The sequence below is a fragment of the Pseudorasbora parva genome, chromosome 15 (assembly GCF_024679245.1).
Source record: "Pseudorasbora parva isolate DD20220531a chromosome 15, ASM2467924v1, whole genome shotgun sequence".
Taxonomy (NCBI): Eukaryota; Metazoa; Chordata; class Actinopteri; order Cypriniformes; family Gobionidae; genus Pseudorasbora; species Pseudorasbora parva.
Window position 1 is genome coordinate 29,811,300 of NC_090186.1, and position 12,177 is coordinate 29,823,476.

The following is a 12,177-nucleotide window of genomic DNA, read 5'->3' on the forward strand; positions in this document are numbered from 1 at the left end:
AAATAGATGTTTTGAATCTGTTATTTCCAATGACTTGTCATTAAGCTTTTTGCTACTCAGTCTGGAGAGCAATTCCGAAAGCATATCTAGACAAGAAATAATGCTTTCTTACTCTTTAAAACAGTAATTGGAACAAAAAGAGCATTTAGTGTGACATTTGTCAGACATTTGTATTTATTGTCAAAAATGTGTTGTTTGTGGGATAAATCAAAAAATGGTTAGGGACACTAAATAGATGTTCACCAAAAAAAAAAAAAAAAAAAAAATCCTAAGTAATTCCAAAACCTGTTTGACTTTCTTTTTTTCATGCACCACAGATGAAGAATTTTAGAAAAACAGATACAGATACCATTGACTTCTACTGTACTGCCAAAAAAAGAAAAGTTCCATGTTTATGTTCCAGAAAAGAAAGAATACAGGTCATACAGGTTTGGAACAACTTGAGTAAATGAACTATTCCTTTAAGCGTCACCACACACAATGTTCCTAGTTGTTGTCCCCTGAGACAACTACATTCAATTCTGGACACTATATCTGGAAATGCATCCTATAATTTGCCAGCAATAAAGAAGGTCTTTATTAAGTTAAACACCTGCATGTGCAGCTTATAAACAATTATGTACTGCAACTAAATACATTAGAGACTTTCTCTAGATTTCAGGTTAGCTTGGCTATTTTCCTGAAATGTAATTGGAAGCTTAGTTTGCAGTTTGCAGTACACACACACACACACACACACACAAATACAGAGCTTACATGTCATGTGCAGCCATAGTCATGAGTTTGAAGTTGATGAAGGGGCTGGAAACCTCAATGAACTGCTCTGGCTTCTCAACAAGGGGTTCTAAAAGGGGTAAACATCAGTTTAATCCTACCCAAGCAATTATCATAATAATTACATAAGAAATTAAAACACATATGCACATAAGACACACGTCTTAGGCCGTGTATCCACCAAAGCGTTTTTAGCCAGCTGAAAACGCTAGGCGCTCTGCTTAAAATCTCTCGCTGTGGGCGCTTGAGAGCGTTTTGGTAGGGCAGCGTTTTTTTCTTCAGTTAAAGAGGTAATTTTAGAACTGGGAAGATTAATCTGTATTTAAACTGGGTTACATGTAGTAGAAATGTGAAATTATTTTTGAATTTGGTGCTTTCTAGACTGAGAAAAGACAGAAAATGTATTTTTGTCTCATGGGGATGAAAGACTACAATTCCCAGAATGCTTCGCTGCCCTGTGAGGGCATTCCCAAAGCCACCAACTTGATTACTGTGACTGAGTTGGAGAAGACACTACAATTAAAAACTGAACATGTCTGTTCAATATAATGAGTGAGTCACTGCGCGAGTATCACAGCAATGAGCACTAACTGCAGGAGTCAGATAAATGAGCTGATGAGCTCTCGTGATGAGAGCTGAGGTAATCGCGAGTTCAGTCTGGCGCGTTTCAGTTCATGCCTTTGTAAGCTTAACTCTCTTAGAAATTAATTTGAGAAGTTAAAAAACTTACATTGCTCACCATAGCTCCGTTTAAATGAGTGCCTGCAACTGAGCTGAGCTGTGAGTGTAATCTCCATCCCCCATGCACGGGTTCAAAACATGCGGAAATGGCTCCCTCTGCTGGCTGTAGTCTTTAGCCTTTGGCCAAACATTCCTCCTATGATGCAAATATCGTCAATTTGCATCATAGGAGGACATTTTCCTGAAATAAAATGCATAAATCTCTTGTCTCAGGGGGATATGAGGGGGGAAAGCACAATCATTTGAATATACTCCCGGGTTTCTACTGATACAAAGCCATATGCTAATCGCTGAAGTAACCCTTTAAGATTCTTTGCTTGTTATGATACGGGAAATCTGCAGAAGTGTTACTAATTTCACAGGTAGTTTGTTTCTGTATTGTTTCTATATAAAATAGCAGATACAATGTAAAGTATTTGCTCTGGCTCTTGTTTTAAATTATTTTGTTCCGTTATTATTGCTTGTTGTCATCTGTTGATGTTGTACACGCAGAATGTGGCGGTTGGTCTGTGTTTTATTTGTCCTGCCCCTCCTCCACTGTGATTGGACGGCTGGGTGAAAAATGACAGTGATGAGTGCTGCGTTTTACTCAAACTTGAACATTCTTCAACTCTCGGCGACCAGTAAAAAATGCTGTGCGCACAGCTCGAGCGTGAAATACTCAGCGTCTTGTTGCACTCCAGGCGTTCTAGAAACGCGGCGCTCCCATTGAAAAAAAATTGAAAACGCCAGCCAGCTGCGTGAAAAAACGCTTTGGTGGACACGTCCTTACCCTGGGGTTCATCAGTGATGTTAGTCTGCTTGCGGGGGCGGATGAGTTTCCATTGAGGAACTGGGGGTGCCTTGGGATGGGCCACTAGGGGGCAATCTCGAGTGCAGGTGAGCAGCACAGGGTGACTGAAGAGCTGAGAGAGCCCATACTGCCTCAAACTCTCAGACGAATCAGCCTGGAGAACACACCCACCACAATCATAGATTATAGAAGAGAAACTTAATAGCAGATTAGACAGCCACCACTAATCCAAACAGAGCCAAATATTGCTTTAGACTAAGATAGAGGGAGGGAGAGTACCATTTGGGGCAGGTTTTACATTAATGAGCTTTAGGTAAGTATGCGCAGTGGAGGAGTAATATCAAACAAGATGGGATATTGGTCTAAAGCTAATAAAGTAAGAATCCATATTGCCTTGTGTCATATCACATGGGTGACCCCAATTCTCTTGCTATTCAATATTATTGTTTTAATATAATATAATATAATATAATGTAATATAATATAATATAATATAATATAATATAATATAATATAATATAATATAATATAATATAATATAATATAATATAATATAATATAATATATAATATAATATAATATAATATAATATAATATAATATAATATAATATAATATAATATAATATAATATTTTTGTGATGGTAAAGCAGAATTTTCAGCAGTCATTACGCCCGTCTTCAGTCACATGATCCTTCAGAAAATATTCTTCTAATATGCTGATTTGGTGCTCAATGTTAAAAACTGTGCTGCTTCATATTTTTTTTGATGGAAACTAATAGAATTGTTTTAGGATTCTCAGATAGACACAGACAACCTTTAAAACATATTTAAAACATTTATTTGATAATGTTATTTCTGTTCCTATAAACACTAATACTTTTAATCAATTGAATGAATCCTTGCTAAATAAAAGTTTTTTGTTTGTTTTTTTATCTTACTGAACCCAAATTTTTTAAAAGGCATTGTTTAGTATAGATTGAAAAACACGTGCTTACCATCCTTGTAAGCACTGAAGTCCTTTTCTCCAGCAGGTGCATGGGCTGGTAACTGGCACACACCACCATCTTAGGAATAGGACCAGTGGCTAAATCAGAAAGAAGAAAGAGAGAAACAGCAAGTGTGAAGAATTACACATGAAAGGAGGTGTCATTTTTAGGCCCTCAAAATCTAAGTGGGACTTTTTTCCTGTTGTCAGACTTCCATCTCTTTAATACTTAAAGTATAATCAAGTGGAGCGCAGCCTTGAATAAAAGGAAGAAAGAACGAGTGGATAGATCAAGGCATGAGTTTCAAAGACAAAGGCATGAACAGCGGAGAGGGCACTGTAATCTGTCAAGCCATATTATTCTAATTCACATAGCACACAAACTTCAGTGTAGAGGAAGGAACAGAGGTACTGTGTTATCAGTGTTTGATCCTCATCTCCAAAGGCCATCTATGATTTTTTATCAGGCCATCCGTGACCTGCCCTAATTGCCTTGTTAGCAATGGAGCACAAATTATATATTTTATTTATTGTTAGCACAAATTATATATATATATGGTACAATAGAGATTAATGCACACCAGGGTAAAAGGTGCATTTGCTTTTATTCTCATCTTAAGCACTAGATGGCACAAAAAGCAACACCCACCTTGCACCTCACACATTTTTAACAATATATATATATATATTTATATTTTGTTTGTTTTTTTCTGCAGTCTTACACTATGGCCGTAGTGAAAAGCATTTTTCTTAGGGTGTGCCTTTAGCCCCGTTATCCAACAATTATAATCAAATGCTATAGTTTTGGCAATCTAATAACAATAATATTATTATTTTTATATATAACTTATTTGTTTGTAACCCTGGCCTGGACCACTAAACCAGCCATAAGGGTAACATTTTTTTAAATTGATTTATACATAATCAGAAAACAGAATAATATGAATAAATAAGGTTTATGTTGATGTATGGTTTGTTTGGATAGGATTTTGGATACAAATCTAAATGTATTTAAACTACATTTAAATAGTTTTTAGTCTTGTTCCAAATATGTTAACAGGGCTGCAAACCTCAACAACAACAAAATGGTGCATATAATATTAGCAAAATATGAAAAATAAAATGACTGCGGTTGACAGCCCACATCTTGTAAAGGTCAAGCACCACATTTAACAATTTGTTAAAACAAATCACTTCAAGAGGTGCTGGACCTATTTTGTGTCCTATTCATGGAAAGTGCCATAAATAGAATGAACAGTGATCATGTGTGAGTATGTTTCAATAAGATATTCCCCTTTAGGCATTGAAGATCTAGGCCACGGTGCCAAAGTGATATATGTCAAAGCATGTTATAATTTCAAGCCCATTAATTAGTATCAAACACCCAGAGGGAGTGAGAGGATAACAGAAGGGATGGATTCATTATATGGATTAAAGGACCCTATAGATAAGAGGACAGAGCAAACGAAGAATGTTTGTGAAGGATAACGAGAGAGAGAGAGACTGAGTTTCAGCAGCAAACATTGCATTATCCCAGCGTAATCTGAGCCACTCGCTTGCAGAAGCCAATTATCCAAAACAGTCTATCTGAACAGCAAACCATTAGCCTCAATAGACTCATCAAATTGTTAGTCTCCATAGACCTGTCGGAAATCCATGTTTACATGCATACTGACAATTACACCTCCTTATCACAACAGCACTGAGCTTTTCAAAGCAGGTCGGTGTAAAATTGATGCATATTATGTACGTGTGAGTGTATGTATGCGTGATTCGCTGCTCTTTGCTCTCCTTGCATATTTCAGTCATAAACTGCACAGGAACAGAATTGACAGTGCTCGCCAGAGGCCATGCCTGATAATTCAATTCACATCACATTACCTGGGAGAAAAACACTAGTGCTATGTTCACAGTCTGAAACAAACACACATACAGATTAACACTGCTGCACACTTCCACAAATACAGTTATGCACACACAAACGTGCACAATCAGAGAAAAGGGGTTGTTTTATTTATTCATGCTCATGATACACATCTGGGAGTGAAGGCTGTGGCACAGACTCCATAATGCATGAACCTGCAGAAGAAGCGATGCATGGAGACGGAATAGGGTGCTACCTGAAGATGAACGGTCAAGGGGAAAGACTGATACTCATGGGCCATTTTATCCATAATCTCTCGCTTAAATAGATCACCATCCCTATCCGGAGAGCTTAATGCCACATTGGTTGCAAATTATTAATATGTGTTTTCAGAGAGCATATTGAGTTTCTGTATGAAGATCAAATATTCATCTACATTTTTCAGAGTAAATAATGTATGGCGAAGAGAGAGGGGAAAAGAATCATATATAAAAATGCATATATATATATATATATATATATATATATATATATATATATATATATATATATATATATATATATATATATATATATATATATATATATATATATATATATATATATATTATGCACAAGTACAAGACAACAAAAAAACTAACTTTGATTTGGATGGATAGCTGTATTGGGCTGAATGGTCTTTTTGTCTTTGCTCTTCTTCTTAGCAGACTCTTTCTCTCATAAGAACATTTTATGTCCAAGGATCTTCTTTAAAGACCCCCATGAATAAATATGACAATTGCAGATATTTCACATTAAAAACAGATGAAAATTAAGCAATAGTTATGTCTGGGTCCATTTTTACAGTTGGAGTTACACCTTCATCAATGCTATAAGTTGCAATGCTGTGTTTATTTTGTGTAGGTAGGCTTATCTATATCTGATTTATTTCATATAGGTTGCATCTGGTTAAGAATTCAAGCAGTAGAAAATCGCTTCAGCGTACGCAGCTCAAACAGCACTGCACAACTAATAATGACTTTGATTGGGACTGTCATACTACATAACATTATAAAGAGAGCAATATTGTAATAGAACAAAAAATGATTGTAATTGTGAATTCTTATTTTGTCTGTTTAGTTTGCCTGTTTCATCGCATTGCTCCAGGAAGAGCACGACGTGAGTCACACATTCTGAACAGCACATAACTTCACTTGTACATCTTGTGCATCTTTTTTTGCAGATATCATTTGTAATATTATGTTTATTTTGTATAAATCTGATTAATCTTGCATAGAAAGCATTCCGTAGAGTTAACAGGCTAACAAAGTGCTCTATTTACGGCACACGCAGCTCAAACAGCAAAACGTGACTAATAAAAACTTTGATTGAGACTGTCATATTACATAACATTAATGAGAACACTATTTTAATAAATTGTTGTGAATTCCTTGGGTCTAGTAGGCATTCTCCATGCACTGTTCCAGCAAGAGCGTGTCCACACATTCTGAATAACAGATCTGAGGTGGATTAGGTGAAACGTTGTATTACTCTTATATTTGATTATTAAATAAATAATTGAATTAAGTGATCAATCACATCGACTCACTTTACAATCCTACTAGTCCTTTAATCAGACTAAAACCCCAAATAATCTCAGTGATCTTTTAATTATTATTTCTATTCTTTAATGAAGACCTGAATGAGGATTTTTTTATTATTATTTTATAGAGATAAGATAAGAGATTATATAGATATATTTATAATAAATAATTTGAGCATTGCCTTAAATGTATATGACTATAGCAATATCCGTGACTTTTTAGGATATTTAAAATTTTCATAAAACTTACAAAGAGTAAGCCGATATTTTAAGCTTTTAGCCGATTAAATAATTTCACCATTACTAGAAAAATGTTATTGACTTTAGCAATATAGTATTTATAATATATAGTATAGCATTTCCTTAAAGATGACCAATTTCCAGTATAAATTTGCAAAACTTTTTTAGACATTATACATTTCTATGACTTTCCAAGACACACATAAAGAGTACTTTCTAGGAAAAATACATTTGAGCATTACCAGAAAAAGTACTTTTTCATGCACTGAAATCATGCATTTAAAATACCCTAATATTAAATAATTAATATTTGATGAATTTTCCAAGAAGAGACTATAACTTTCAAATATGTATATCTGCTAACACAGAGGTCTTAAACCCTGCTCGTGCGATCTACTGTCCTGTAGCTCTAAACCTATTCAAATAAACATTTTTCTTTATTTTGCAAGTGACCAAAGATATACATTATATATAAATAATATAATATACATAGAATTCAAGTAAGAAATTAAATTAACAAATATAAAAATAAATAAAAAACTACATAGAATTCATTGTATAAATTATACATACATTTTTTATTAAAGCTAATGTATAAAAGTTCAAGAGCAGTGAGTGATTTTCTCTGTTCTGTTTTATTATTGACATTAAAGGGCATCTAATACAGACAAGGATCAGATTTTCCCTTAAGTGTCTTTAGACATGACCAACTTTGTTTATATAAACTTTGTGTGTATTTGACAGTATTAGCGCAATAAGACTCCAAAGTTAACTCTTATTAAACAGCGTTTGACAGTCTTTTAGTGCCTGTGCGCGCCTATTAAAGTGGGTGTATGCGCTCATAAAAGCGGATTTTAGAACAGTGCATTAGCATGCAAATTAAATGATTAACCAGCAAGGCTTTAAAGCACATGCAAATAATAAACTTTTGTGAATTGCATTGTCCCTTGAGTGTAACCCCACCTCCGCGTTAACGTGATCTGAATGTACGTTGCTTTGTCTGGTATATTGAAACGGCAGAGCCAGAACTCGACTGATAGAATGTGCGCTGTAACACGATACTACGATACTTCTTCAAAAGCATATCGTGGACTAGATCAAAAATTGTCATATCGCACCCCCCACCTCAAAGCTTTGAAATCAAGAGTTTTTATGAGACCTTTCACTCTCAGCAGTTCTATAGTGCTAACCACATGGCATGATGATCATGAGAGGCCCTGAGGATTTCAGGCAGTAATAAATAGCTATTAATATCCCAACTCTCACTAAATACTGCCATTGTACCTATAAGCATAGGAACAAAAGGTTGGCAATATGCCACTAAACCTCTACGCTGAAACAGTCATAATGAAAATCTTGTGAATTTACAATAATTATGATTTTCATTAGCTTCTATATCAACAGACAAATAGTGTTAGTACAAGGTATCATAGACTGAGAAGTCTCAAAAACTTGTTAAACACCTTATATTTTACACCGTCAAACTTAAATCACTTTGTTTTCTAAAGCACCATTTTAAAACCATTAGAAAACTCCTAAAGAAAAAACCATTTGCACAGCAGGCATCTTGCCATATCGATTCTCTCATTACTCTCTCTGCCGGTGTCTTTTATTCAGACATGTCACATACTGTTAAGGGATAAATGACTGATGTGTGTGTGTGTGTGGGTCGGTACCTCTGCTTTTAAGTACTGTGGGAGATTCAATCTTGATCTCGTTCACATTAGAATCTGTAGTCGTAGCCTTCTCCTCTGAGCTCTCGTTCTCCAACTGGAATTGAGGAATATTGTCCCTCAGAAATTCCCAAACTTTCCCTGTATACCAGGATCTAGGAACATTAACACATGGAAGATTAGCGTCAAATGTTTTGATCTCCATCTCTTAATTAGGGTTTTACTGTGGATGTATCTAATAATCTCAATTGATTAAGTCTGGGAATAACAAAAGGGTTGTATCAATTTAATGGGCAGTCACAGGGTCAATGGATGAAACTAATAAAGCTGAGTAAACAAAGCCTCTGAACCTTCGACCAATCAATAAACAGCAATTAGAGAAAGGCGAGCAATGCTCAATTAATGCTCAATTTGGTACAGGGATAACTACAGCTTGAACAAAGGTCTAATCCAATTAAAAAACAAGTGCAAACAAAACACGCTCTCTTGTTTGTATTCAACTTGAGTCTTTAACCTTCATCAAACACTACCGTTCAAAAGTTTGTGGTCTGTAAGATTTTTTTGGTCCCACTATATATTAAGTGTCCTTAACTACTATGTACTTGCATCAAAAAATAAGTACAATGCACATCTGTGCTCAAATCAAAGTGCAAAAGACTTTTGAGGTGGAATACGGGTAAGGTTAGGGAAAGGTTTGGTGGTATGGGTAGGTTGGGGGGGGGGGCTGAGGTTTATTGGAATGGTCAAGAGTGTAATTATAGACATAATTACACCAAGTAATAATACGTACAGTGTAAAATGTACACACTCAGTGCATTGTATCAAAAGATTACTTTCAATGTTAGTACATAGTAGTTAAGGAGAAGTCTATTATGCTCACCAAGGCTGTACTTCTTTAATCAATCCTACAGTCATGTGAACTATTATTTAAATTTAAAATAAAGGTTTAATATAAACAATATTATATATTTATATGTCAGCAGCTTTTACTCCAGCCTTCATTGTCACATGAACCTTTAGAAATAATGCCAATATGACTTGGTGCCCAAGTAACATTTCTGTACGCTTGAATTAGTTGGGATTATTTAATGAATAGACAGTTCAAAAGAACAGCATTTATTTGAAACTATATGCACATCATCACTAATAAGTCACTTTTGGTCAATTTAATGTGCCATTGCTGAATAAAAGTATTAATTTCTTTGATCTTTTTTAAATCTTACTGACCCCAAACTTTTGACTGGTCATGTATATCCCTGGTAATCTTTGAAGTTTTATTTTCACTCATCTCCTTGTCCATGTTTTCTAATTTCATGCTGAAAAGTTGTCAAATTGTTTTGCCATCAAGTGCTACTGTACGGTGTTTTCTTGGACTCTCGGCTCTCCGATGTTCTGGCATATATGTGGGCTGTTGGAGTGTGATACGACTCCAAGATCCTGCAGGGCTGTAACATGAAGTAAATGACCTCAGGAAACCCTACTTTGATACAAACACTAGCCAAGCCTTGAGGAGAAAAAAAAATGATAGCACTCTAGAAGATATGACAGCAAGATGTGTGCTCTCATCTCACAGCAATTTATTTCTCCAAAATACGAGCGTACGGCTCTCCGAAAAATGTGTGTACTGGTCTCTTGAGGAGCCTCTGAGACACAGAAACTCATCAAAGCGTGAATTACAAGACACCATGCCGTGTTTCCCAAACCAGAGCAGATGTGAGAGTTATGCTGAGGAAGTGACAACAAACTACAGAGACAGAGTAAGAGAAGAGAAAGTTACACGCTAATTTCACAACAACAACATTCCTGCAGTAACTCGATAAAGCCGGAACAGTGGTGAAAGCCAGCTATTTGTTTGCAGAACAACAGTGTAGTGTCTGCAGTCCATTTCCTCCTAATAAGGGTGGCATCTGTGCACACTGTGAGGAAAAGAAGGACATTCTGTGGATCGCACAGCACAGCTTAATGAAGCTTGTTAGCACATACCAGACATAAAGACAAAGCTATAGGCAGAGAGAACGGAATAAAAACTATACAACTTATCTAAAAGCTCTCAAAAAAGCAAAAACTTGTAAGACACCCTTATTTTAGTACATTTTATAAATGTCTTGAGTTTGCACTACAATTTACTATAAAAGATTTTCAGAGGTTTTTATGTGATATAGTATATGAGTGAAATAGTTTAAAAAGAAAAAATGTAGGGTCGGGACTTGGTTCTGTCTGTTGGTTGTTGATTAAATGGTGGCAGAACTGAATGTGAGCCAAAAAATATTTAAAGTAATTTGTCTTTAATTTAAACATATAAATGTAATAATCATTTGATAATTAGATTAATAACATGCATTAATAAAGCAGACAAACTGATTGATTTATCCCAGTGACTCAGGCCTAAAAATATTTTTGAATTAAAACAAATTATTAAGAACAAAATGTTTAAGTATTTATAAAGCATATCTAAACTGTGATCTTATTGGTGCATTGTGCACAAAAATTAATTAGCGATCGATATGTAAAGTAATAAAGTAATAAAAATCTCATTTAATCTAGTATTTAGGCATCACAGCTGCCAAAGGGCCATGCCTCACTGTGCAATTATTATGTAATTAGAAACATAATTATTTAACGATAATCTAAATAACTTTTATTTGCCAATAAATGACAATAATACATTTAGTCTGACTTTTGACAAATACACCACAGCATTTAAATTTTTTAGGAAGGCAGAGTATATAACATGTAGATTTTTTAAGAGGAAATCTTTGAAGAGAGCCTCACTTTAACGGAATGATCTCTGGTATCCAGCCGGTGAGACAGTGCATGACTGTAAAATCTCCAAACTCTCTCCCAGAGCCTGAGACTGGAACACTAGAGAGAGAAAACCATATCACCATTACACATCAACAGTTTACTTGTTAACCAGACAGCCATACCATAAACACAAACAGGCCTAAAATACCAGAAAAAACATTGGATCTCCTTTCATTTCACACACTTCTATGTGCATGTCTGTTTGTGTGTGTGTGTGTGTGTGTGTGTGTGTGACCTCTTGCTCTCTTTCTCTGAAGAAACCAGATGGCTGACGCTCTAATTGTGCCTCACGGGACGCTGTATTCAACCAGTCCGGCAGCTATTAATTAACTGCACGATTTCACTGTTCATCTTCACGCAAAGAACCATTCCATCATTATCACTGCCACACAAGAGCACAAGCACACTTCAAACAAGATGTACAGTTGCTTCAGGTGAGCCACAACTGTGATCGCTTTAGCGCCAAATCTTGGCGGTAATGAATTTTACAGCATGTATATGTGTTCAATGGGAATTTCCCTCTGAAAGCATACTATTGTGCTTTTTGTTTCCTGTACATTTTATTTCGAACCATAAATGATTAACTGGCTCAGAGACGGCTCATTTCCTAAACTAGATTAAACTTTTACACCATGAAAAAATGAGTCCATCCTTTCATTCTTCCAGGATGCACAAAACCAAATTTCTGGGAATAACGTACTTGTTCCTTTACATGCAAT

General features: G+C 35.4%; 1 protein-coding gene across 2 annotated transcripts in view; it reads right to left on the reverse strand.

Annotated features, from left to right (window-relative positions):
• The window catches only part of adgb (androglobin), a 54,029-nt gene that overhangs the window by 33,823 nt on the left and 8,029 nt on the right, over positions 1-12,177 (reverse strand). For both annotated transcript variants that reach the window (XM_067418609.1, XM_067418611.1), the window contains exons 7-11: positions 11,426-11,515; positions 8,657-8,808; positions 3,305-3,393; positions 2,288-2,462; positions 757-844 (exon numbers count right to left, since the gene is read on the reverse strand). In XM_067418609.1, coding sequence (XP_067274710.1) covers positions 757-844; positions 2,288-2,462; positions 3,305-3,393; positions 8,657-8,808; positions 11,426-11,515 — 594 coding nt within the window. The remainder of the gene's footprint in view (positions 1-756; positions 845-2,287; positions 2,463-3,304; positions 3,394-8,656; positions 8,809-11,425; positions 11,516-12,177) is intronic.